The 26934-nt window shown below is 36.0% G+C and overlaps 1 protein-coding gene and 1 long non-coding RNA gene across 5 annotated transcripts in view; one reads left to right on the plus strand and one right to left on the minus strand.

The window, feature by feature from the left end:
• SLIT2 (slit guidance ligand 2) overlaps positions 1 to 26934 on the plus strand; it is a 383800-nt gene that overhangs the window by 9594 nt on the left and 347272 nt on the right. For all 4 annotated transcript variants that reach the window (XM_033856893.2, XM_019928425.3, XM_019928427.3 and 1 more), the window contains exon 4: positions 7246 to 7317. In XM_033856893.2, the coding sequence (XP_033712784.1) occupies positions 7246 to 7317 (72 nt within the window). The remainder of the gene's footprint in view (positions 1 to 7245; positions 7318 to 26934) is intronic.
• Positions 24677 to 26934, minus strand: part of LOC141278764 (uncharacterized) — an 84085-nt gene continuing 81827 nt past the window's right edge. The window contains exon 4 of the long non-coding RNA XR_012331951.1: positions 24677 to 26147. This is a non-coding gene — a long non-coding RNA (uncharacterized lncRNA). The remainder of the gene's footprint in view (positions 26148 to 26934) is intronic.

Raw genomic sequence — 26934 nt, forward strand, 5'->3', positions numbered from 1 at the left:
ATTAAGGAAAAACAAACTACAAATAAGCTACAGTAAAGAAACATTTAAGAATTATACTTCTTTATATTTCACAGAAGATGCCTGTGTATACTTGCAATAAAGTCTCCAGGCAAAATTATTAATTCAAGGTATTTCTTGGTTAGTGTATAATGTGTTAGAAGGCTAAAAAAAATCACATTGGGACCCCTGACTTTTCTATGCTGGTGTAAAGTTATGTTGTTCACTTATGTCTTATGGGATTATGCTGCAGTCATTAAAGTTCTATTTTATGGCCACTTCAGTATTTCACTACTGCAAATCATCTGCTTTTGTAAGTTGCTGGATAATACAAATGCAAGAGTATGAGAAAGGTTTTGAAATTTTTAAAAGGTTGTCCAAAAGAAATTAGGGTATTTTGTCTGAAATACAACGAAACACTCAATGCAAAATAAAATGTGTATATGCCTAGGTTACATTAATGAGAACCAATAGCATACCATTGAAAACCTTGGATATTAGATATTTCATTAACTTCACAGTCATACCCTTGCAATAAGGAAACTGCAGAAGTGATAAAGGCAAAGGCTTGGACTGCACTTTTTTTCCTACCAATACGTTGTAAAGCCATTCCTATAAGACAATATTGCTTTAAACATTCCAAATTCTGGTATCTTTGGATTTGAGATTACCTTTTTTCTACTAACGTTGTCATTTGATACTCATTTTTACTTGGAAAAAAGAGTCCTGAAAATATTATTATAATGAAGCCATGCAAAGCCTGTTCACTTAGCTATTTTAAAGTTTCTATCAAGTAAATACAAAGAAAATACTCATTTTAATTTAGAAATGTCTTTACAATAGAGCCTAAATTTGACTAGACACTATCCTCTCCTTAAACGATATCTAAAAGGCACATGTATTTTTTGAAGGTGATGCTGAGTTATTTCTCCCTGGGTGTGCACACCATGCGTAGGCATGAGACAGCCAATGTGAGGCTGAGGAACTACGGCACTCTAGAATTTTTGTTGTAGGTCGCTATACATGAGTTCAGATAGAGAATATGTTGTGGAACAGGTCTGAAGGAAGGCTCCCCTTATCCCCTGTTCATGAAGGTGGAGAATCCCTCTTCTGACTCATCCTGCAAGTTTATAGGCAACACATAACGTCCTTTTTCTTGAAGTAAGGGCAAACTAACAGTGCTAATCTCCCTGGAAAAGAATGCAAGCTCATCTTAAAAGAATTGTTCTCTGGCACCTTTATACCCAAGTTTAAAATCACGGCAGTTATTTTCTCGGGAAAGGCTCTTTAAAGAACATCTCAAACTCAGCAAAGAGGCTCAGTATGTACATTGTATGAGATAAATCATGCACCTAGATGTTCAAGAGTGTATCACTATCTGTGATAGCCAAATATCAAATTATTTTCACCTGTTTGTAAGCAATATTGAACGATTTTAAATTACATTTACTGACTATGGTCTTAGAAGGCTTTAATGCAAGTGCACTATTAGAAGTTTTGCAGAACATTCAATCTGTCTGAGAGGGTTTCTCATGCAGCGTTTTTTTTTTATGGGCCTTGAAGTTGAACGGTGGTGAGAAGGCCTGTTTGCTCTTTGTGGACCGTTTTATAAATTCTGAAACAGCAAGGCTGTTTATTTTTCCCACATCTGTTTTGGGCTCATCCTTTGTGATAGTGTTTGCTGGATGCTGTGTCCTTTATACCTCCCCTGAAATGAGTAGTTTAGTTTGCACTGTTACAATGTATTTGTGGAAGCAACGAATGTCAAATATTTTACATTGAACTCTGTCTTTCATTCCTGTTGGATACCTTTCTGCCTGAATTATGCCTTCTAGCCCGAATTCCACAACTTTACATGGAAGGAGAGACTTTTCTGTGTGGACTTTGTATATATTGCTCTTATCTGTTTTCAAAGCAATTTATATCTGCTGGACTGGGAGGAATATTGGTGAAAACACTTTCAGAATGAAAGTTTGGTAACAATAGCACTGATTTGGTTTTAATGCAATTGGAATCTTGCTTTAAGATAATATTAACAAAAATTTGTTTGATTGTCATCTTGGCAGTGTCTGTCCGCCCTGGATGAAGGTGGGGCTTCATCTCTCTGCTGCTGCCCTACTCAGTGTAGATAACCTAGACTCCCCTCAGTGTAGGCAGCTTGTAATTTTATATGCTATTGCCTGGTGTCCTATGAATATTGGCAGACACTCATTGGTTGTGCTGTTGATTATCTTTCTAAACAGATACAAACCCTTCTACCTGCTTTTAAAGCATTAGATAGGAGTGGCATCAAAAAACCCTTGGTTTCAATTCCACTGTGAGATCTTGATCAAATTGCTTCGTCTTTTAAAACTGCAGTTTTATCATCATTAAAACAGAAACAATTATCATATCTCATAGTATTGGTACACGATTTTAGTAAGATAATGCACAGAGTTTCACAAAATGCTTGACACAGAGTTAGCACGTAAGGAACTATTATTATTATACATTTCAACATCTCCCTTCCTGTTTTTCAGAAACTGAGTTTCTGAATTATTTTATCTTATTGAGCTAATAAAATGTGTCTATAATAAATTTGACTTTTAAATATCCATATTTACCATCATTTTCCTTCTGATTTTCTTATAGCATATAATCAATAGACAAGATGTGAAGAAAGTACAAAACCTTCTCCAAATTTTTTTCAGAGTATTTATCAAAATCTCTGAATGTATAGAGAATGTCGAGAAGTAACGGGAATGAATAGGAAGCAACATTTTTATTAATAAGTTTTGATCTCCCTACCACAGAATATAAAGGGTGAAAATACTGATATCACTGCTGAAAGTATAAACTTTATCTAATACTAGCTAAATGTTAAAAATCTTTGCTTTAAAAATGTTAGCATAAAAGGCGAATGGTAATTTACCTGAGAAGAAGGCATTTATGTTTGAGAAATAGAAGATTGTAAAAGATAGACTTTTTAAGGCAGCATTTATCAAATGGCACATTGTAATACCTTACATTTACAATGACAGGTAAATATGAGACTTGCATTTTTTACTAGCTTTGGTAAAATCGTTTTCATTTTACATTTTGGATGGGGGTGAACTTTGCAAATGTTAATTGAATTGAGGTGAAAGTTGAAACAATAAGAGACCTCCAACCTCTAGTAATGGACAAGTCACAGGAGCAGCTGGCAGATAATAATTTCAAACAATGCTTGTCAGTAATGCTTATGCTGCCCTTCAAGTTGAGGTTGTTAAGAACCTGCATTTCAGAGGCCAGTGATCTTTAGTGTGACCCAGAAAGATCATTCACCCTGCTGAAGGTCACACTGAAAAAATAGCCCATAGCACAGAGGAAACAGTTGCTGAGAGCTTTCTTATCTTTACCCTAAAAATATGTGTCTCAGAGACACACATTACACACCTTTCTGAAACCATGAATTTCTATCCAGCGAATTTTCAGTCAGTCTCCTGAGATCTTGTGGGCAGATTCCATCTAGCTGGTGATGACACAGGAGCTGAATATCACTGAATCTCTTATCTGTCCTTTGACACAATTGAGTATCCTTGCTGGGAACAATTGGTAATTGACCCACCTGGTCTGCTTAATGCAGCAAATTCATGTTGATTCCCATAAATCCTCCTCTGAGATGCCCTTAATTCACTACATGCTGTTTATCTGTTCTTGGACTATCAGATTTTAACTTCTTTAACACATTTACATTAGAGTTATTATTATGAAACACTCATCTTCGAGCTACCAAGAAGTATTCTGTGGTATTAGAAGAAGCTAGGTTATTTTCTCTCGAGCTGTGTTTAGAAATTGTTGTGCACCTTGATAGTCTAACTTAATTCTGGATTTTAAAAAATCCTCTTTAGTTTAAAAACTTAATTTCTGGTCATTGTATTAGAAATTCTGCTTAAATTGTTTTCCTTTATTGGATATTTTGGAAGAGTTTCACTTTTTATTTTAATGTTTGTATTTTAATTTATTCTTAGTTCTAATGGAAGAGGAAACAGAACAGGAAGCAAAAGTGTATTGATACTCTTTTAAAGAAAAAAAATGGAATCATACTATTTTTCTATGCATGTTACCATGTCACCTATTATCTGCCTTTTTTTGTATACTACTGTGTCTTATACACATGGTAGGCTTAGACACATTAAGATCATTCATAATAATTTTCATGGAATAGTGATAAATTACTTGAATTCTGAGAAAAATATTTTATACGTATTTTTGTTTTGCTCTCAACTTTAGGTATTTTAAATAGATCATTAAAATAGTGAACTGCCTATACAGCTAGTTTTTTTTTTTTTAATAAAACTTGGTGTTTTATTTTTAGGTGATTCATTCATAGATATTTAGGAAGTGGGCTATGTAAAACTACATTTTTCCCAAAAAAAGATTGGTGAAAAGGAAAGTTGAGGATTACATTATTTTGAGGAATGTTTAGACTGACTCTTTGAAAGGAGTGATTCAGAGGGTATGTTCTGGAGTCAGCCCACCTGAATTCAGGTTCTAGCTCTACTTTCTATGAGCTGTGTACCTTCATCCAAAACAGCAGTGACAGTAGGACCTACTCATGGGGTAGAATGAATGTGATAATTCATGTAAACTTCTCAGAACAGCGACTCTCACCTAGTAAGCTTAATATATGTTAGCTATTACTTTGGGAATGAATTAAGAACCACTAAGAATTTGAAAAAAAATTGAGAAAAGACACTGCTTGCACCGTATCTGAATTATCTACTTTCTTACAATATCTGAAATGAGACCAATGTAGACCCATTAACAAGAAATCTAGTAGCAGCCCTCAGTCACTTGGGTATCTGAATTTGTTTCACCATATTGAATTCCTTCCAATTTCTAGATGATGTTGAGAATGGCATGGCTGGGGGAGGTTGAAGGAAGGGAAAGGAGGCAATTGCTGTATAGAGCACATGAAAGCAGGTTTGGTGGCGGGTCTTAGGTTATCTGGAGGGTGGCATAAAACCTAAGGCGGGTACCTTAGGGAACATGCCTGGAGAAAGTTGCCTGAACATAAAATGCACATGCTAGGATTTTGCTGAACTATATCAAAATGCAAAGAGCAGTTTTTCCTAAGGACCTAATAAGTGCCCGGGAAGAAGGAAGGAAATACACAGATATGGCCTTTACACTTGAAGAGTTTACAGTGTAGTGGGAATCAGACCAGTGTGTGAATAAATATAATATAGTGTGAGGGACTCTTATTTATCAAATACTATGGGCATATGGAGACACAGGCAAGGGAGGAATCAACTTTAGGAGAATCAGGGGAATTACACAGAGGATGTAAGAAAGTACCATTTGGAGAAAAGGGAAAGCTCTGTACAGAGAGTTGCCTGTGCAGGGGCTGGGGACCTGAAGGAGCGTGCTTGTTTTGGCTGGAGAATCATGGACGATGTTTGTTAGTCCAGTGGTTTGGATCAGATTATGAAAGCACATCTCTGTCATTTCAAAAATTGCAATTGCCTATTTGGACAATGGGGAGTCTTCCCTAGACAAATTCTTATTAGCCCTGTTGTGAATACTTGTAATCTATTTTTTCAGACAAAATATAACAAGGTCATCATTAAGTTATATTTTATTGAAAATGTTTAATAGTAGACTCTGGAAGTACTCTTTCCTCAGATCCATGCCTGGCAAAGAAAAAAAAAAAAGCTTTTGGTTTCACTTTACAGTTAACCTTGTTAAGTGCTTTATTCATCAAAATTAGTGTAGGTGAAAAGTAAGTCCACCCTTTCACTACTGATTTTACTATTTTCCCTCTGATTGTCTCAGCATACGTTTTTATGAGCAAACATTTTATTAAGTGCTGAGAGTATTTCTATAGATGACCAACTTCTTAATAATATGAGTTATGTAGCAAAAGATGGTAAGCGTAGCTATCATTGCCTCATGGCGTTTTAGAGTTGGAAGAAGTTCTGAAGTTCACCTTGTCCAACTTTTCACTTAATGCAGAATTTCTTTTTATTACATCCGTTGCAGGGGAAAAAATGCATAGCCTCTGCTTGAATATATGTGGAGTAAGGAGTTGAGAGCTTCCTAAAGCCGATCATCCCATTTCTTAATATCTTTTATACTTAGAAAGGTCTTCCTTATGATCTGCTTTCTTGAGTTATAATTACTAGTGCTATTCCTGCCCTCTAGAGACTAAATAACTGTAATTCTGCTCCCATCTGATGACCGTTTAAATATCTCATCATATTTAAAAGGGGGCAAGATTGATATGCCCTCTTTTCCTGCCACCTTAACATTTATCTTTACCACAAGAAACACCTCAAGTTTCTTCAGTGTGATGTTAGTTTCTGGACGTCCTTACTCTCCTCTAGAGCTATAGCAGCTTATAAATCATTTAAGTGTGCATTTTACATTAGCTTGTCATCATTTTATTTAAATTTGGGAAAAGTAGAGAGGATAGATATTTATTTTTACTGAAATGTTAAATTGTACACTTAAAACGAATGAGATTGGGATATGAGTACATGAAGGCCAGATTTTGCCACTCTTTAGTTAGTGTGCATAGTCCAAAAGAGCTTAGTTATGTAGTACCGGGGCTTAAATTGAGTTAGAGTTGCAATCAAGTTCTTTTCTAAAATATTTAAAACATCCCAATATCAGTTAAACATTAAGAAAACATTACTTAAACATTTTTGCCCTCATTGTTAGTTATAACTCAGCCTCATTCAGTTAAGAGTCAAGAACTGTGGATTGAGGTTTTCTTGTGATTTTGCCTAGAGGTAGAAACCATGCTGACACTTTCTTATACATTTTTCTGAAACTAAATGAAAAGCTAAAAAAAATGAAATTTCCACCTCTCCTCAGTACCTTGGCTGAAAATTTAGGTCATTTGGGACAGCGTATGAATTATTTTAGGGCACCATTTAATATGGTATTTCTGCTGTATGTTGAACTTGCCTAACCTAGACACCAGAGTCTGAGTCCAGAAATCCTGTTTCATTGCATCTGTGCTGGTTGACTGATGTTGCAGGGGATGTGAATTTAGAGTTTAGGCCCCAGTAATCATCATCTGAGTAAGCACAATGGAAAATTGCTTTAAAGAGTCATGTAACAAAAGGTGTAACCAACTTCTGATTTTCAATGCTTGAATTCTCTTGAATGTCGTTTCATTCTTTCCTGAAATACAGGATGAGGCATGACACTACCCAATCACAGTCTCATTGTTGGGTACTTTCTATGTAACATATGCTTTGTTTTTGTTTTTCTCAAAAGGCGTTTAAACAGAAATCACCTTCAGCTGTTTCCTGAGTTGCTGTTTCTTGGGACTTCGAAGCTATACAGACTGTAAGTAGACAGAAATAGTTATTGTTGCTTTGGGTGGTACCTCGCGTTTTATTAAATGTATTTTGGATCTGTTTCCTTGTGCTTTCCTGGAATCTATTCATCTATTCATCCGTAGATTAATGGATTAAAAGTTTGCCTTTCTTTCTTTTCTTCTTTTCTCTCTCTTTTCTTTTTTGTTTTTTTGGAAATTTATGATTGGTTTTCCAGTAGTTCCAGTTCTTTTATTTGGTTAGCATTTACTGATTCGTGTATATGTTATTGTAATTGTATTATTCTTTTTTGGTCCTGATGGGGAGATTTACCTAACTTCTTTATGGAAACTTTTGATTAAGTTCTGAAGGGAAAGATTGCCACTGCACTTCCTCTTCAGAGGAAGTTGGCAGTGTTCTCTTGTAAAGTTGAGGTTTTTAATGTCAGCTTTTTTGATATTGTTTCTGTATTCACATAGTGTTTATTAGTCTGGAAATATTATTATAAGGTATTTAAAGAGGACTGTAAATTTCCTCTTAAATGTTCCTTTTAAAGCCAGAATTCCACACTGTGCAATATGAACGACTGTAAGGGTTTCATATCAAATACGTCATTGACTGTTAACAGAAGTACTTTGGAAGGAGCGTAATGTGAGTTTTAGGCAGAATCGGTTTTTCTTCCCTGGAATGCTTGTTCACTGACCTAATGTGCATAGTGAAAATATACTTTTGAAAGCTTTTAAAATTAGATTTTCAGCCACATGAATGATTTTGTACAGATGGGAGATAAGTTACAAAGTGTTGGAAAAAATAATAACAATGATTATTGATGTTTGAGGATGTTGTGAAAAATCGTTGGGATATATAGAATAAATTGCTCAGCCTGGCTCCCACCTGGATGGTGGGGAAAGTCCCATATGGTCATGCTTGTGGGGTAAGTGAAGGGATTGCTTTTTCTGAACTTGACTTTGTAGCCACGGCTTCGTGGTAGCCTACTAGTTCAATATTGTTGTTATGAATTCCAGAAGTAGGAAGGCCCTCTTCCCACAGCCCTCCCCCGACATTGTATCTCAGTTAGGCTCTGTGTTAGGTCCTCCTGACACCTTAGCTGACTATAGAGAGAATTTTCTCAGCAGGTGAAGGTGGAGCCAGCTACATACCAGGTCTTCTCTCTAGAGTTTGACTTTCCTGATTCTGTTCGTCTAAGGATAGCCAAAGTCACCTAGCAGTATTTCTCCTCTGCATTGTGTTCCCTGCTGGTTAATTGACCCAATTTAAGTAAATTTAAAAGAATCAAATAAAGAAACCTTGAGACCGCCTTTTTAACAAGAATTCTCTAAGGACTATTTTTACCAAGGAAACTAGATGTAGGCTGTTATGAAAATTATATGTATGAATATAAATTGATACTTGTATTTAATTATTTGTGCTTAGTTTGCAAGAAGGGCTACAGAGATGGTTTTAATAGATTCTACTTTCTGCTTTAACTTTTTTGATTGAGGGGATTTTGTAGAATTGATTTCAAAGCTAGTATACATTGAGTGCTATTAAATTACTACTTTGCTCACAATGTGCATATAAAAACAATCCACGTTGTCTAGAAAATTTTCTGTTTCCTATGTAGCTGTGAAAATATAATTTAAATGGAATGACTGTTATAGCTAGAATTAAAATTATTAAGCTGAAGAGAGGAAAATATAGGAAGTAACTTTAACACTGTCTCTGAGAAACTAGAATGTTTGATTTTTAGTCTGGAAGTACTTGGATTAATTTTCTTAGAGGGATTCAGGTGGTATAATCTAGTGCAGAATCACTTATCAGCAAATTATATTCTGTTCAATATTTTGCCCCCTTTTACAATGTCATATAATGGACCAAGGGATTTTCCATTATGTTTTGTTATGATTTTATAACTTTATGAAGCTGCTGTATGAAAGAAGATGACTCGGAATCCTTATGTGAGTTAAAGAAACAGAACCCATAAAACTATAAGGCAACATTTTCTAGTTAATTAAAAGCATGTTAACAAGTGGGGCCATAGGCAGCTAGAAAATGTGTTCAGAGTCATGTTGTGCCTGTTTGGCTCAAAGGATTTCCCCTGGGGAGTAATGGAAGATAAAATTTTGTTTCTGATGTGGGACTAGTTGCAAGAGGGACTTGAAAGCTTTGATTTCCTGAAGTTACAGCTTGATGGCTTAGTGTTCAGTACTGATTGTGACTTGACACCTGACATAGACACTGGATACACATGGAAACATAGAGGTGTAATTTTTTTCTGCGTCAGGAAAAAGGAATCTTCTTTTGAGTTGAGGCACTGTTCTCTCACCTGAATTAGACCTAGTGGATTGTTAGCAATGATCTTTCTCTTAAGAGGAAAGTTATAAGCTACATGTAACCAGTTTTTTATGATGGTGATCACTAACTGATTAAACAACCACCATTAAGAGTATTTAATAAATAAAGGAACAAAAGCTTGTGAAACTAGCTGCCTGTCTAGTTTAATTTCCAAGAGGAAGGATGCAAGTTCAAGTATTCTTCATATGATACAGGTGCCTACTAGCTAACTGGAAACAACTGTTCTAACAGATGGAAAAATATGCACAAATCTACGTACAAAAATGTCCTTTAAAATGTTCATTTAAAAATGAACTTTTCTTTCACAAGAAGGATAAGTGACCAAACAAAAGATACAGAATTTTGGACAAACAACAGGACAATATGTTGTGACAGGGAAAAGTCGACTGGTAGCTGTATTTGCATATCAAATGATCTACAGTTGCCCTACTGTATAATTCAGTAGAGCCATACACATCTAGAATTCATGAAAGAAACAAATTTAGATTTATTTTCTCTTTATAAATTGATGCATAATGCTAATTCGTACCTCTGGTTCTTTTCCTAACTTATTTTATCTTTTACCCTTTCTTAATACTATTGTTTCCTGATACATAATCAATGAAAAAGTTTACTTGTTTTACTATATAGTTCATACACTGATGTTTGACTTTTATCATTGTTTGCTTAGATTAAATCTAAGCAAACTGGACATTATACAGATTTTCTTTGTGCCTCTGTAATGAATAATCGCCATTTGACTCTTGGCTGAAAATGAGATGCCAGGTGAAGAAGCACACATGCTTTTTAAAAAAAACTCTAAATGCAGTATAAAAGAAAAAGAGGGTACACTGTATATGAATTATGATTCGACACGGTTGGTTGCTGCTAGCGGCCAAATATGCTTTTCCTTTGCTGTCTGCTCCAATTTCTCTTTGGACGGGTTGAGAGAGCACTCCATGTTCAGGTCAAGATGTTTGCTCAGAAATAGTAGTACAGTTGCAGCTGTGTTTGTTGGAGCAGGAGACTAGTTTAAATAGCATTACCATTTATCCAGTCCATTAACAGAACTCTGTAAAATAATACCAACTCTGCATAAACTACAGGACAGTGTAATAAAATTACAAGCGCTTGTTGACAGATGGAAAGTGTAAGTAAAGAAAAAAGAAAAGTAAAGGGCCATAGGTTGGAGGTTAAGAGACAGCACATAGTTTTCTTAGCTTATGTAGATACTCTGTCCTCCCCCTTTGCTCCTCCTCCAAAACTGAGGTTGCACTTTTATTATCAGTTTAAGAGTGGAGAACATGATTTTCAGAACAATTAGGAGCTGGTTAACGGACAGAAATTTCAGTGACTTTTGAAATGGTCGATTATGATTGAAATTTATGAGTAGCTTATACAGATGTTCCTGAAAAACATAACCTTAAAGGTGACTTACCAGCTAGAGTTTGCAGCCACTCATCTGGGCTCATTAGAGAGGAATTTCATTGCTAGTACTGTGGTTAAGCATTCCGTTACAAATATTTGTTTTGTGGTTTTCAGTTTATTTCTTTGAGTATTATATATTTACCCAGACTTCTAACATAAGCTTAAGTAGCCAAACCACGTTGCAGAAACTCATTTTTCACTTGTATCTACTGAAACAAAGCAAAACTAACAAACAAAAACAAATACATAGGTCCCAGTGATTCATTTTTTTACTTCTTTAAATAAAAAGTCTTTATTTCTGGTTAACAAGTGGTGTTTCCCTAGAGACCTTTGGAGCCACTAAATTATCTAACATTATAAGTAGTATTTTTAAAGCCAGGGACTCTTTTTATGGCCTAGTGACTCCTTACCTGAGACAAATAAATTTTGAGCGCTTAATTCAATTGGTCAGATCACAATTCCTTTGCTGTTGGATAGGATCTCAGATTCTCCAGATACTCTTTGATAATAATTATTGGGAATATTTAAGAGGAAAACTTAATTTCTATTATGGTAAAAATTGATTTGTGAAACATAACAAATATATAGTGAAGCTGTCCTTATTTCCGTTTCTCATAGAAGGAGCCTTAGCTTTTGATTTTGCTTTTTAATAGTTACAAGGGTAACACATGCTTATATTAAAAAGGTTTAGGGGACTTCCCTGGCAGTCCAGTGGTTAAGCCTCTGCACTTCCACTGCAGGGGACTCAGGTTCGATCCCTGGTTGGTGAACTAAGATCCCACATGCCTCGTGGCCAAGAAAAAAAAAAAAAGGTTTAGACAGTTCAGAAAAAGAGAAAAGTAAGTGGGGATAGAAATTATTCATGATCTCACCATTCAGATATAACCGCTAGTATACTTGACAATTATTAGTAGATTAGTTTTCTTTTTCTTTTAATTATGCTATAAATGCTGGTATACATGCATTACAAAAACATTTTTTTTAGTATCCCCAGGGTTTAGTATAAGGCTTGACCTTTAGAAAGCTCTCAGTGTTTGATGTATTGAATTAAATCTCCATTGGGCTCAGGGTTTGTAACTTGAATGAGCAAATAGTAACACTGGGAAGGTAGTATGAATAATGGGGAACCAAATTAAATTTAAAGGGTACCTTGGCTAATTAAACGTTTGTCCCCTTAGGTTTTCTAAACATTGAAGCGTATCGGTAGACACTGAAAAATCAAAATGATCCATTTTCCACCTAAGCAAAATATACCTTAATACTGCACTTATATAAAACTAACCTCCCCCCTCCCCCAGTTCTCTGATGCCAATTAAGTGTCAGGATTCTTGGATTCAAGGATAAAAGCAGAAGAGAGCCATGGTGCCTGTGTCAGAATTCCTCTTGAATTAATTTCTGCCAGCTCTGATTAAAGTGTGGGCTCCTTAGAGGTGTCAGGTGTGTAGTTTCCTGCTTCATTTTACTCTTGGTCTGTTTGGCCCCTGCCACAGTAAATCCGACAGTGGTAGTGCAGGAATTGCAGGTTATAGTTGCCAAGGTTACTGTGGTCCCACCAGATCGACATCATTAATCATCCAGGGAGCTGCCATGATAGCTGCCGCTGATCTCTGTTGCCGAGACTGCTAGAGAGCTTCAGGTGCGGAGAAGAAAAGTTGTTCGGAGGTGGTTTGTCTGTGTCATCATTTGATGCAAGGATACACTATTTGTATTGTTAATACTGATACCTTGCTAAGGGGAACAGATTGACTCTTTATCTTTGAAAACAAAGACTTCATATGAGAGATAACACTTAGGAAGGTGTTAACTGTCAGTGATTAAAACCTCAAGTCCCTTATTATTTATTAAGTAACTTATTAATTACTTATTATTACTGAGCCCAAGGGACTCTGATCTTGCCACTTAAAAAAACAGATATATGAGGAGTATTTCATTGAAAGAGATTACTGTTATATAACCGAAGGTTTGTTTTTAAATAGGTAGACAAAACACTTCATAGACTGATATCTGGACACACTTCAGAGTAGCCATTACCACTTGCCACGAAAAAAAATTAGCCAAGCCATTGAATAGGACTTTTGTTTATAAATCAACATGCAATCGTATGATTTAGAAGTTATAAAAGCAGTGAAGATTAAGACTGTATTTGAGATTTTTGCCAGGCCTCCTGTGGGTAGTTTTTACTTTAAAGGGATCACTAATAAAAGACTTGTTACTGGAGAACGTCAGAAATCGGCAAGTTTCTACTATTGCCAAGCCACCAACTAGACTTTTTGAGTGTGAAATCCACAGCATAGTTCCTGGCAGAGGAAAGTCAAGTGCAGAAAGGTCTTTCCCACTCAAGTGTACTAGTTTAAATAGTTGCTTTCCCAAATGTAAATGTTTCTGTTTCCACCAGCAAATATTCATGGTTAGCCAACTTGAATTTGGCGAATCCTGTGATAGGTGCAGGGGAGAAAAACTGGCATGGTGTGTGGCCCTCTGTAATATGGGACATTTGTTGACCTCAACCATTGCTAACATCTGACCTGTAATATGTAAATTAAAGCCTACAATGTTCATGGAGACTGTGTTTTTTTTGAAAGATGAGTTTAAGTATATGGTTCTCATGTCAAAAAGATATTATTCAATACACATCATCAGGGAATATTTTAAAATTTGACTATAAATCATAAAATTGCCACTGCCATCTCAAGATTACAATTTGGGGACTGAAGTTTATATAAATATTAATTCTAGGAACAAGTGTCCATAGTGTGTTAGTTCTAATGAACTAATTTTAATGTGTTTACATTATGTTTTAAGACACTGAAATCAATTTATTTTATGAGAGGTTGCATAAAATACTAGTGTTTAAATGCCTACTCAGGTATTAGTAGCTTTGCTATCTTTGTCAATCAATGGATACCTCTGGAGATAAGGTTCCTTATCTGTAAAATGGGGATGATATTTACCTCCTGGGAATATTTCAATTCACAAGATAAATTCTGTATTCAAAAGAACATTGTCAACTTTCCAGTATGATAGAAATGATGCTTGTAGGATTATCATCCTCTCATTGCAAAATAGCATGAAATAATAGTCACAGATGTCCTTGCAAGTTGCCCACAGTCAGCAAATCTCCCAGTTCTCTTTCACGTCTCTCTTACATTTATTCTCAGTGTAATAACACATACATAAGCATAACCACATTAATTTTTTAACACTGCAAATTAGCATAAAATGTGCATTTGCATCATTCCAATTCTCCTTACTTGGCAACACAAGTTACATTAAGGCCAGAATGTTTTTAATGAGATCTCTTACCCACTCCCAGTTGATGATTCATATAATTTTAAAACTCTTATATAAAATGAATCAAGGATAGAAAAAGAGGCTGTGATTCAGGAACTATTTATGTTAGTCCACATATTAAATTGTCGTTTTAATGATGTGTTGTCTTGAATAACAAAATGAAGGAAAAATATGAATTAGTTAGAAAATGCTGAGTAAACTCCTTAAGGTATAGGTAAACTATATTGAAAGTTATTCAGAAGATTTACGTTGTGTTGCTAAAGAACATTTTTATTACTAAGATTTCAGTTTTAAAAACAATATAAAAGAATTAGTTCATTGAACTTATAATATACAAATATGATTTGATCTGTGGAACATCCTGCCACCTTTACATAAGCTGCATGTGTGGTTTTCAGTGCATTTTTAGACTAAACATTTTGTCAAAATGCAGTTCAAATTGCAAACTGTTTAGCACTTTGGATTTAAACAATGATTGATAATGAGATAGCTTTGAGCCTGAAGTTATTTTTATTTTGTCTGTTTTTATCATAACTCCAATACTTTTTATATGTACATAAGCTTTGCAGTCAGATGAATGTGTATATGTCCTCTTCATTACCTGTTACCCACAACCAAGTTATTTGCTATCAAGGAATTATTTATAGAGGGTTAACCTTAAAACATTTGATAAATTGTGATATAAGAAACTTAGGGCAAGAGTTTAAGAAAGCCTAAACTCTAGAGAAGGAAACAATGAAGAGTAAAAAGTCCAGTCTTTGGCAATACCCATGGTCTAGGGTACAACATGGCTGTGTGAAATGTTATTAAGAGAACATCTGTGCCTCTTGAAATGTCCCCCAAATGAATGTGAACAGCTAAGTATGGCAACTTGATTTAAGTGTTTTATAAAAAAGATGTAAAGAAAAGAGAAATAAATAAGTCTGGAAACAGAATGGAAAAAGATAGCTTTGCCCCCTCATGATAGGTTTCTTCTACTAGTGAAAGATTAAAGCTTGAAGTATGTGAATAGCTGAGAATAGCACAGAGAAAGGTTGATTGCTTCCCCTCCAACAGTTCCAACTGATTGAAAAAAGCCTAAAGTTTTGTTTGTTCTATGTCTTAAACCATCAGAATTCTCTTTTAGGACCAGAGGAATGCTCTGGAGGAAAAGAATCCAAGGATAAAAAGTCATTGCAAGCCAACAATTGTTCCTAATCCTCACAAAATGCTGGAGAAATTAAATTTATTCTTTATTGCTCAAAGTGTTACCTAGGTCACTGGGCGATGGGAAAATTGCACTGGAAGTAGAGTAGGCGCAAGCTTTGTTTTGTGTCTAGATGCTTAACCTTAGACACGACAAGGCATCTTAGAGTGTGGTGGGAACTTGGTTCAGAGCATTAACACCAAGACTTTTATTACCCAGGATTTATAATAGGCTGTGCTGTCAGGAGATGAAAATGTTGTGTTTACATTGCAGTGTTAAATGATCATTTAATTAACACCTAAGGAAAAAAAAAGTTGTGAAATTCTTAGCAGCTTTTACTGTTGGTTTCCTGGGAGGTTTTAATATCCGAGTTTCATTGAGATTTCTTTTTGTTAGTAGAGACACAAAAGACATTATACACTTTTTAAGGAAGACAAACAGTTTAACCTTGACCCTTTTTTTCCTAAAATATTAATTTAAATTACATTTTAAATCTGGTGTGCTTATTTAAAAGGTTTCTAGATTCGTATCTCAAAAGTATGTCTTAATTAAACACTATTTCTATGTAAACATCTGGCATTTAAATGTTATTTAATTTACATTCTAAACTTTCTGCTGTAAAACATTTGAAATTGCCAATTAATTTACCTTAGGTGTAATATATTGACAGTATTAACTATATGAATTTTACATCTTTTAAACTACCACTATAGTTACATTGTTTTAAGAATAAGGGTCAAAATAGGTAAACATTGTCAAATGATTCTAGGGGTGGGGGTCGGGGGTTGAGGTACATTGTTATTATATTATCATCATCATTATGTAATTAGAGATCATTATTCTCATATGATGCAAGAAGTTTATACATAGACAATAGGAAGAATGATGCCATTAATATGAAAATTCAGATTTACTTCATTAATTGCTAAAAGATTTGATGCTGTCAAATGCCTTCACTTATTCCTGATCTTTTATAAAAACAATTCCCTAAGATAGAGTGGTCTTGAGACAAATTGATAATATTTGGAAAATATAATATTTACTGCCAAGGGTAGCCGCATACTCAGTAACACTGTCTTTTTCTAAAAGAATTATTAAAAAATTTATATCTGTTACTCTTCTCATTTTATCTAGGTATGCCACTTCGTATTTTAATATATGAAATATTAAAAAATATTTGTTGTTACTTGCTGTTAAAGTAAAAACTTTCTTAATTTTTCCAGAAATGATTATACCATTATAGTGTAGTTTTTGTAAGTACACTATTTTTATTCATATTGCAACTAAACATGTTTATTCCCATTTTTTTTTAAGTTTAAATTCAAATGCCTCAGGATAAAACCTGCCTTCTGTATTATTCATGGTAAAAGAGTGCAAGGAGGCTTGAATGTTATTAAAATCTCTTAATAGAACACTACCAAATGTAAAATAGATAGCTAGTGGGAAACAGCCACATAGCACAGGGAGATCAGCTCGGTGCTTTGTGTCCACCTATAGGGGTGGGATAGGGAGGGTGGGAGGGAGACGCAAGAGGGAGGAGATATGGGAACATATGTATATGTATAGCTGATTCACTTTGTTATACAGCAGAAACTAACACACCATTGTAAAGCAATTATACTCCAATTAAGATGTTAAAAAAAAAATCTCTTGCCCTGCTTTGAACCAAGAATTATATTCTCATTCACAAAATACTACTCAGCATTACATAGCCACTTTGTACAACGTTATATGCTCTCCTTACTTCTATCAAGTTTCAGCATTTCTCTAAAACTTTTCTCTTTTTTTCTTAACCCACGTGATTTTTTTTCTTCCCAAAGCTGTTTCTCCATCCAGAGTCTAGTAACAAAACCCCCAAGTAGGAATATTGCTTTAAATGTTATCTCCTTTACACACATACCCACATTTTGATTGAGGTAGTTATAAGACACAAAATGCTCAAAAGTTAAAAGGTATGAAAGAGAGAGAGGAGTGACGATATCTGGTTACTTAAGATACTGGATAACTAGTATATTCTAAACGATGTAGTTCTTTATACCAATTGAAATTCCAAGCCAACTAGGTGCTGTGTGCAGGTGTGTATGTGTGTGTGTACACGCGCACGTGCACGTGTGTGTGTATAGTTGGAGATGGGGATACTGAGAGCTAGGGAAACAAATATTTTGTGAATGTTCAAAAATGTTTGAAGAATAAATAGGTAGGGAAATTATAGGAAATTTCATTTAACAAATTGTTGCTTTTACACTAAGAAAGCAACGATATGCTCTTATATGAGAAAAAGTCAGTGTTAAACCTTTATGCATTAATTATTTGGAATCTCTAAGTAGAAACCAAGGGGAAAGATTTCAGGATTTATTTTAGATAAAGTCTCCAGGTTTGCCTCTTAAGAATAGTAATAACTATTCTAAATACAAACAATTACACTGTAACAAATATGTTTGATAGTTATTCTATTAAAACCACTGCTTATAAGAGATTGGGAGATACAATATCTAGAAATACTCTAGTCCACTCTGCGGGGATTAGGTAGTTAAAATTAACTTCCCTTTTGCGTAAAACTCTTTTGCCTGACTTTCAATCCCCACGACAATCTAGTTCTGCTTTAGACTTTAACTTTCTCATGGCTGTCACAGCATATATGCTATGTTCCAGGCGAGCACATTTTCCTGTTACTGATTGGAAATTCCCAGCACATTTCTGGACTCCTTCCTTGCTTCCAATTTGGAGTAGCCTAGTCTGCCATCCTCATGTAAGCCTCACCTCCTCTATCAAACCTTTCTCAACTGCTTTCGTTACCTCCAAATGATCATTAATTATAATGTAGTGGTTCTGAGTACAGACTGTTGACTCAGACTGCCAAAATTTGAATCACTTAATGGGTAAACTTGGGAATGTCACTCAATTTCCTGCCCTGTGCCCCAGTTTTCCTTCTTGTAAAACGAGGATGATAGTTAGAACTTACCTCATGGAGGTGTTGTGTAGAATAAATTATTCACTAAATGAACAAAGCTTAGTATGATGCTTGACAATAGTAAGTGCTAAGTATTTTTTGTTTTTTATTATATGGGCTACCATGATTATTATCTGTCTCATACAATGTGCTGTTCGGTATTATTTTCTATTCAAAACATGTGTTAACTTTGCCAAGACTCCTGTCTTACATTTGTCTTTGTTTTACATACAGCATCTAGCCTAGTGCAGGCTGATTAATAAATACTTTCCAACTGAATGCTTGATGGAACTCCGCCTGAAAAAGACACTAACAATAGTTTGAATTAGGAATGAAATATATGTCATGTGGATCAGAAGTCAAAAGACATACTAGTTGTATTCCTAACTCTGCTGGTCACTAGCTGCAGATGCTAAGTAAAGGTACTTGATTTGAGGACCAGTTTCTTGGCTTATAAAAGTATTTGGTAGTTCATATAAGAGAGAGACAAGAATTCAGCATAACGTCTCCTGGTCTTTAGGGAATGTGCAAACATAACTGAGGGAAGAAGAGGAAATAAAAATGTATCAAAGATCTGCTCTAGCTCTTTTTCAAAAATGTATAGGGAACTCTTCACGGGACTTACAAGAACTATAATGGTGGAATTATTCATGGTGATAAACCAGGAATAAGATGATGAGATTGTGAATGAATGATTTTGTTCTCTTTCCTATTCGCAGTTTAAAAAATAAAAGCAGTTTCTGTATGAGATAAATATAACCTGCTTACATTTTGCATGGCTTTGCTATTAAATGTAAATTGTTTGAAGACTTAGGTTAAAAAAAAAAACAATTGAAGGAGATTTGGGAGATTTGATGGTTATGAAGTATTAAGTGGTTATCCTGATACTTGATAATCCCTCAATATGAGATAAGTGGTGTGTAATTGAAGTAATTTCAATAATCACCTGCCTCTCAAACATCACTAATGGTAGCATGAAGAAATGAGTTAAAAATCAAACAAGGCAAATCAAGGGAGAATAATGGTTGACGCAGGTGTTTATGTTCATACTTGTGTTATCTTTTAACAGGTTTGTGAGCAGGGGCCTTCATTTTCTGTAATTCACCCTACTAAATGGACTGTGCACCCTGGACAATTAATTTTCCTGACTTTTTGAGGATAATAGAATGTATAGAACCCAAATACTCTGAAGGCAACTGAAATCTGTAGTCTGTTTCTAAAAGACAGGCTCGCTCTCAGAGTTGGTGTGGTTTTCTTTCCCTCTCTTTAAGGAGAATGAATTCCGCACATAATGAGTAGTTTCAAGAAAAGTTGTTAATCAGGTAGTCCAAGTGGCCACCCTGGATTCTTTTATTACAGAGGAACTGATGGAATGAGAAGGCAACATAGTTACATTTGATAAAAGGAAATACCTTTTTTCCTATCCCCACCCACCATGTAATCCTCTGGAATTTAGTTGACTCGGGAAATTACTGCAGTGTGAGAAATTACTGCAGCAAATAGCCTGTTTGGAAAAGCTAAGTTGGACAAACAAGAATAACACTTGTAGCTACAGTAATTACATTAAAAATCACAAAGTGTATTACTCAGAGTATTTCAGGGCAAGAGTTTTCACCTGAGGGGGTCTTGAAATAATTTTTCTTCTATTCTTGTTAATCTTATAGCAAAGAATTACACAATGGGCAGTACCACTGTTATCAACATTTTTTTTTTGTTCTTTTCTGAGTTATCAGATATCATTCTGTTGCCTAAGATGGGATACTACATCAAAATCAGATGAAGAACTTGACCTCAATATGACAGAGGGGCAAAAAAGAATCATACTTATAAAGGAATGTTATTAAAATGGACAAATGTTATTCTTTTAACTCCCATTCAAAAACCATATGCTAATTTAAAGAGAGAAGAATGATATAAATCAACAATAATACAGTCCAGATATTGCTTTATTTTCTAAATTAAGTGACCAAGTTGAATAACACTATTAAAGTATAGGTAAACATGTTTTGCTAGAGGTTTAGCTATTTCCAAATAAATGTTATATTCACATCATCAGTGTCATGTGTACTTACAAGGTGTACTTACTTTCGTTGTATTTTTATAAGATGATTCAGATTTAGATTTTTATTTTAGGTATAGGTCTTCTCCCCAGTTCTCAAGCATATGTTATTTTAGTGCCTTGTATTTGTTGCTATGCTGATTATTTTATATGTATTATATTTCAAAGCAGTGATTCCTAAAATGTGCTCTCCAATGATCCAAGAGCAAAGTATTCTGTGGTCAGATGTTTTGGGAAATAATGAAAGTCGTATCCCCTGTGGTGACTGCAGTGGACACTTGTGTGTTAATCTCCAAGGCCTCTTGCAATGAAGAAATCTGTTTAACTTAAAAAATTTGTTTCTCAAAGTTATTTGACTATACAGGCCCCCCTTTTCCCTGCTTCCCCCACTAATACCAGTTAATCCAAATAGCAAGAGCAGCCTTTAGCTGTTCCAAAAAATAACTACTTTTCATTCATTCTCATTGAGAGTTTTTAAAAATAAAAACTTTTAGTCATGGGTTGTTGAAATTTAATATTATTTTTCTTGTACCAACATGGTCAGGTAAACAACTCTTTATAGTGCATTGGTCTAATAAATCTGTTCTTTTCAGCCCACCTTTGAAAGTAAATTTGGTATTCGTTTGTTAACTCTAGGGATGGAGAAACTTAGATTCTTGGGTAAGAATTTTGATATCTTAGCACTGGTATTTGCTTATGTGTGTGTGTGTGTGTGTGTGTGTGTGTGTGTGTGATATATAAAACCATTTGTTATATGTATACACACACACACACACACACACACGTATAAGCAGATACCAGTGCTAAGGTATTGAAATTCTTATGCAAGGATCTAAATTTCTCTATCACACACACAGCGCCACTGAACTCTGTTTTAATGACTGAGAACATTTTATCACTTAACTCTTTCTCTTTTCCCTGATTTTGTCATTGTAACACCTGAAGCCCGCTGTGCACAGCATTCTTTAGCAACACAGGGAAGTCTGCATCCTCTCAGCTGGGTGTGAAGCTGCAGGAGTCTTTCTCACTCCACAGAGTGTTGAAGCTAAAAGTATTTTATATACAATTTGTAGTTGGTTAAGGGACTTTGAAATCAACATAGAGTTTCATATGTTCAGTATTTTCGACCAAAACCCATGTCTCCAAGGACTAAAGGACAAAATAATTTAGATTAGATTAGGTTAAAGACAGGAAAGAAAGAAAAAAGAAAAAAAATTAATAGTATTGAAATCTCCTAAGACAGTTTTGTACCTCATAGGTACCTCTCAACAGGATACTTATACTGGTCATTACAGAAAATTGTTGTCCTTTCTGTTAGTTCACCTAGCATGTTGCTTGAATGCCAATTCTTATTTATATTAAATAGGGAAAAGATATCAAAGAAAACACCAGGTTATGGCTAAAACATAACTACTTCAGAGCCTGATGAAATGGGTTTAATCGAAATAATCACTTCAAATTATTCAGCATTTACAAGCACATTCTTCAGATTTTATTATAAGCATCAAAATAATCCATTGCGTCATAGTTTGGGTTCCTTCTGTGTGAGGAAACCGAGTACCCCAACCCTGTCTTCCCACTTCCCTGTTTTTCTTTTATGCTCCATCGCCATCTATCATATTGTGTGTTTTACTTATCTGGTTGTCTTTCCCTCCCAATTAAAACGCAAGTTTCATGAAGGCAGAGCATAGTAGTAGGTGCGCAAGAAATAACAGTTGAATGAATGAATACAGGTTTTGCAGCAGACTGCCAGGATTTGAAGCCTAGCTTCCAAGCTTCCTAACTGTGTGACTTGGACGTTACTTAACCTCTCCACCTCAACATCCTCTTCCTTAGGCGGAAATAATTACAGCATCAATGTCACCGAGTCACTGAGAGGATTAAAATATGTAACCTATCTGCCAGAGTTTAATTGACGTTAAATATTTTTCACAAAAACAACTCTTGAATGGGTTAAGGGCAAATAACCAAACATTTACCATTATCTATTAAAATTATTTGTTATTGCTTTTTGATTTTTGACTGAGTCTGCCCTTCCCCCCAAGCCCCTCTGTACTAGAATGGGAAGCCTAACTGTTCAGAGACACATCACAAGCTGCTTGTTCTTTCCTTCTTTCTTCTCATCTGTTTCATGAGTTCTCCATTTTCATGGCGTTCTCTACCTTCGCAGTCCTGCTTCTGGAATGTTGAAAGTCCCGCCTGGCTTTGCTACTAACCAGGCACTGCTTTACTTCCTGTCTACAGAGACTGCTGCCATTCAGAGGGTGCCACCACCCACCTGGGGAGAGGGGCCCTTCCTTTGTGTGGCTGTGCAATACCAAACAGTAGATACCTGCCAATATGCAGGTGTTTTTACTGACTTTTTACCATGATCGATCCACCTCTAGCCTAGGGAGTTAAAGATATTTGACTAAGTCTAGTATATTATAGAAATAGTTTAATTTTTATATTATCCTTATTAGTTTGTTAACAAAATCCCCTCTGTAGGTTGTACACCCCTCCAGGGTTTGGGCACTTTCATCTCTATCACCATAGAGCAGTTTTCACAGATAGTGGACATGTAAATATTTGTAAGCTGAAATAAAAGTGCAGGCAGTACAAGGATCCACAGTCATCTTGCATGCCAAATGAGCTACCAAAAGCATCTGACGTTTTAACTTTTTAGTATCTTTGCATTTATTCTCCCTTGATAGTGTTTAAATTTAAAAAGAGTAGCAATTAGTAAACTTGTTCAATCAACATATCTTATGTCAATGTAAGATATGCACTTAAACATAGGTGGCTTTTTGTACCAGTTTCCTCACTGTGATATTGAGTGTCTAGAAAAGGCTATTCTACAGCATCTTTGATAGCATTTATAAATTCTTTCCTAATATTTTACATATTTGTGTGTGTGTGTGTGTGTGTGTGTGTGTGATTTTGTGTAATTTGCAAATAAAGCAATAGTGCTACCGAATTAACTACAAAATTGAAATTGCTAAAATAATAGGAAGCAATTGAGGCGGCTAGTTTCATCTCATCATTTTGTATCCTTGCTTGGGTTGCTAAGGCACAGCTCACACATTTAGTGTGCTTCCACAATTCTTTGCCATTCTAGAGCAAGTACTTCTGACATTTTGATTAGGCTTTTGTGTTTGGTCACTGTATTAAATTGAGCAATTTATTCCTTTCCACTTAAATTGTCTTCCCTGTACAAGGGATGGAGAGGAATTCACAGCGCCTGCACATAAAAGGCCATTATCTTATCTTAGCAAATCCAGCCCTATAGAGACAGTGCATCATGACAGCTCAGCTGGGAAGCTGGGAAGGGAAGTGTACCAAGGAGGGTGAGATACTGAGTGTGAGTCACTGATGAAGCCTATGACTGGGGTGGTGGTGAGTCCATCAGCAGCAGCAAAGGTTAGCATCCCTCTGCCGATCTTGGCCTGATAGACCGTTTAGCAGACAGACTGAAGTTTGCCCCCAGGGAGTGTTCTCTGCCTATAGTCTTGATTTAGTTGTAGCTTGTACAAACAACTCAGGAGACCATATTACACTGTTATTCTTCTTGCCCCAAATCAGAGCACCTTTTTTTCTTTTCATGGGATAAACACACTGATATTTCGTGTGTATGGCCAGAGGCAGGCTGTAGAACAAGTCTGTAGAAACTTTGGTGCTTTACTCTAATACAGCCTTCATTCCACAAATATTTTCTGATTGAAGGAAGTGGTGGTGAGAGGGTGGAAATGTTGAGGTCAGCTGTGTCACTCTCATGGATTCAGCACATGACCCAGGAGCTCTTCTCAGAGGTTTATTCGTATTAATAGTTACTCACTGGATCTTCAGCAATATGAAGGGGATCCAAATTACAGATGGGAAAACTGAGACCCAAAGAGATCATGTAATTTGCCCAAGTGGCAGGCTGGCATTTGATTACAGTGCAGTGCTCGTTACCACATGTTTTGACTGGACGGGGGTCAAGAGTTTCCGTTAATTAGGTAAAAATGCTACAAAAGCCATGATCCTTATAATCTATTTAAAATCTTCACGGTGTTTGATGAATTGTTAACTCTTCATAGGTGCTTATAGAGAGCTTGTTCTCCTCTGTCTTCTACTCGTCCCATCACAGATCCAAACCTGAAGCTTCGTGTCACCTTGACTCATTTCCTCTTCCTTTATCCAGACTCTCAAGTTCTGTTGATTCTAGCTCCTGACAACCACACCCATCCATCCTCTCCTTTCCCTGTCTTTTTACTTCCTAACTAGGGTCCCCTGCTCCAGGATTTCTTCATCCAGAGGTATCTTCTTTTTTTTTTTTTTTTGCGGTACGCGGTCCTCTCACTGTTGTGGCCTCTCCCGTTGCGGAGCACAGGCTCCAGACGCGCAGGCTCAGCGGCCAGGGCTCACGGGCCCAGGTGCTCCGCGGCATGTGGGATCTTCCCGGACCAGGGCACGAACCCGTGTCCCCTGCATCGGCAGGCGGACTCTCAACCACTGTGCCACCAGGGAAGCTGCCAGAGGTATCTTCTTAAAGTACAGCTTGGATTAGGTCCTTTCCCCAGTCAAAATCATTTAGTCTATAAGCATAGCAGTTTAGATTTAGCAAAACATTGTCCCATGACAGTCACAGGAACTCAGATAAATACATATCATTGCTTCAATTGTACAGATGAAATAACTGTAGCCTACAGTGGTTAACTGAATTACTAGCCCACTGTAATAAGGCTGGTAAATAATAGAACAGTTACTTTTCTCTAAACCTTTACTAACACCAGGGTCTGTAGTCTAAACTCCTACCTTGGCTTTCAGGTTTCCTCAGTGGTCCCAATTTATCATTCTTGTTTCCTGATGTTCTCTTATTATACCATGTACTTGAAGAGTTACACATGTTAAGTCAGCTACTGTTGAGCCTGTGGACTTTTGCCTCTGGTATTTCCTCTGCCTTCTTCATCAGGCAAGCTTCTATTCACCCTCCGAGATCCAGATCATGCCTCTTCCACAGTGAAGGCCTCCTTGATTTCACCCAGGAAAATGTGACCCCATTAACTCAATGCCTCAGGCAAACAGTACTCTCCATTTAGAGGTCACAGCAGCCTCACACAGATTATCCCTCTTCCTTCTCCTTTACTACCTGACAGAATACTGCTCACCCCCTTTTTTGATAACAGTATGCCTTATGTCTCAAGAGGCTGTTACAGCAGAGGTCATACGTTAGTTATCTCAGTCACCTTAGGTCCTGGCCCAAAGTTGGGACTACTTTGTTGACTAAATGAGCTTACATGAAGACTTTGATAATGAATTCAAATGAATTCTTCTCTGAGGCTTTTTTTGGAGCGCTTAATCTGAGCCTGCTCCCTTTGCAGCCCTGCCTCATAGTTTTTCTTAGGCCTCTGTTAGTTTTATGTAACAGTTTCCTTTTATCATAGTTAATTTTTTCTTCTCTCTCTCCTTCTAGAATCCAAGCTTCTGGTGGCAGGTTCTAAGTCTTTTTCACTTATATGCCTTCCAAAGCACCTACCATATCACTGAGCATGTAGTAGAGGCTTGATAAATGCTTCTTAAATACATTTAGTAAGGACTTTACATTCTTTTCCTCCAAGTCACATTTCTATCGTTGAAACAGAAAACTTGTGTCTGAAAAAAAAAATTTTTTTAATCAGTAATATTGTATCTGATTTTTAAACAGTTCATATTTGACAGAACCAGAGCATGTTTATGCAGATTGCTAAATCAGTGTCCAGACAAAAAGCCCTGCAGTTGTTGTATTCCATCGTGTTTATTATGGGAACGTTATGTTGTTAATTTATTTTAGAATTTAAAAAATGGCAAGTGAGTCAGCATGCTATGGTAGAGAGAGCCAAGATTTTGTGGGATGGAGTTCAAACTCTAGTTTTAGCAGTGTGCTGGGTGGGAAACAGTCTCTGACCTGGTTTCCTTACCTGTTAGGTGAAGATAATATACTACATATGTTACTGGGTCGCTGTGAAGATTTAGTTTGTGGTGTCAGCAAAGTGCTTGCACTTAATAAATTCTCCATAAATATCACTAGTTATTAGAAACACTGACACTTCACTGAATTCACGTACTCTACACATGTGCTTGAAAATGAGAATATTTCACTTTATTTTCTGAAATGCTCTCTACCCAGGATAATATTTCAGGTCAGCCAGCTTATTGTGGTTGCTTTTGGAAAAGCTCTTCCATTTTAAAGTCTTGTTGAATTCCTCAGTAAGATGTAAAATAGGTGGTTGTGGTTGGTGGATTAGTTATATGGGTTCAGTTGCAAATGAATGACACCTGTCTGAATCTGGCTTCAATAATAAGGAAAATTATGATCATGCAGAGCAAGAAACTTAGAGGTAGCGTTTCATTTGTTTCTCTCTCTTCACTTTTCCATCCTCGAGGGCAGCTTATCCTAAGG

Source organism: Tursiops truncatus, chromosome 5, assembly GCF_011762595.2.
Source record: "Tursiops truncatus isolate mTurTru1 chromosome 5, mTurTru1.mat.Y, whole genome shotgun sequence".
Classification (NCBI taxonomy): domain Eukaryota; kingdom Metazoa; phylum Chordata; class Mammalia; order Artiodactyla; family Delphinidae; genus Tursiops; species Tursiops truncatus.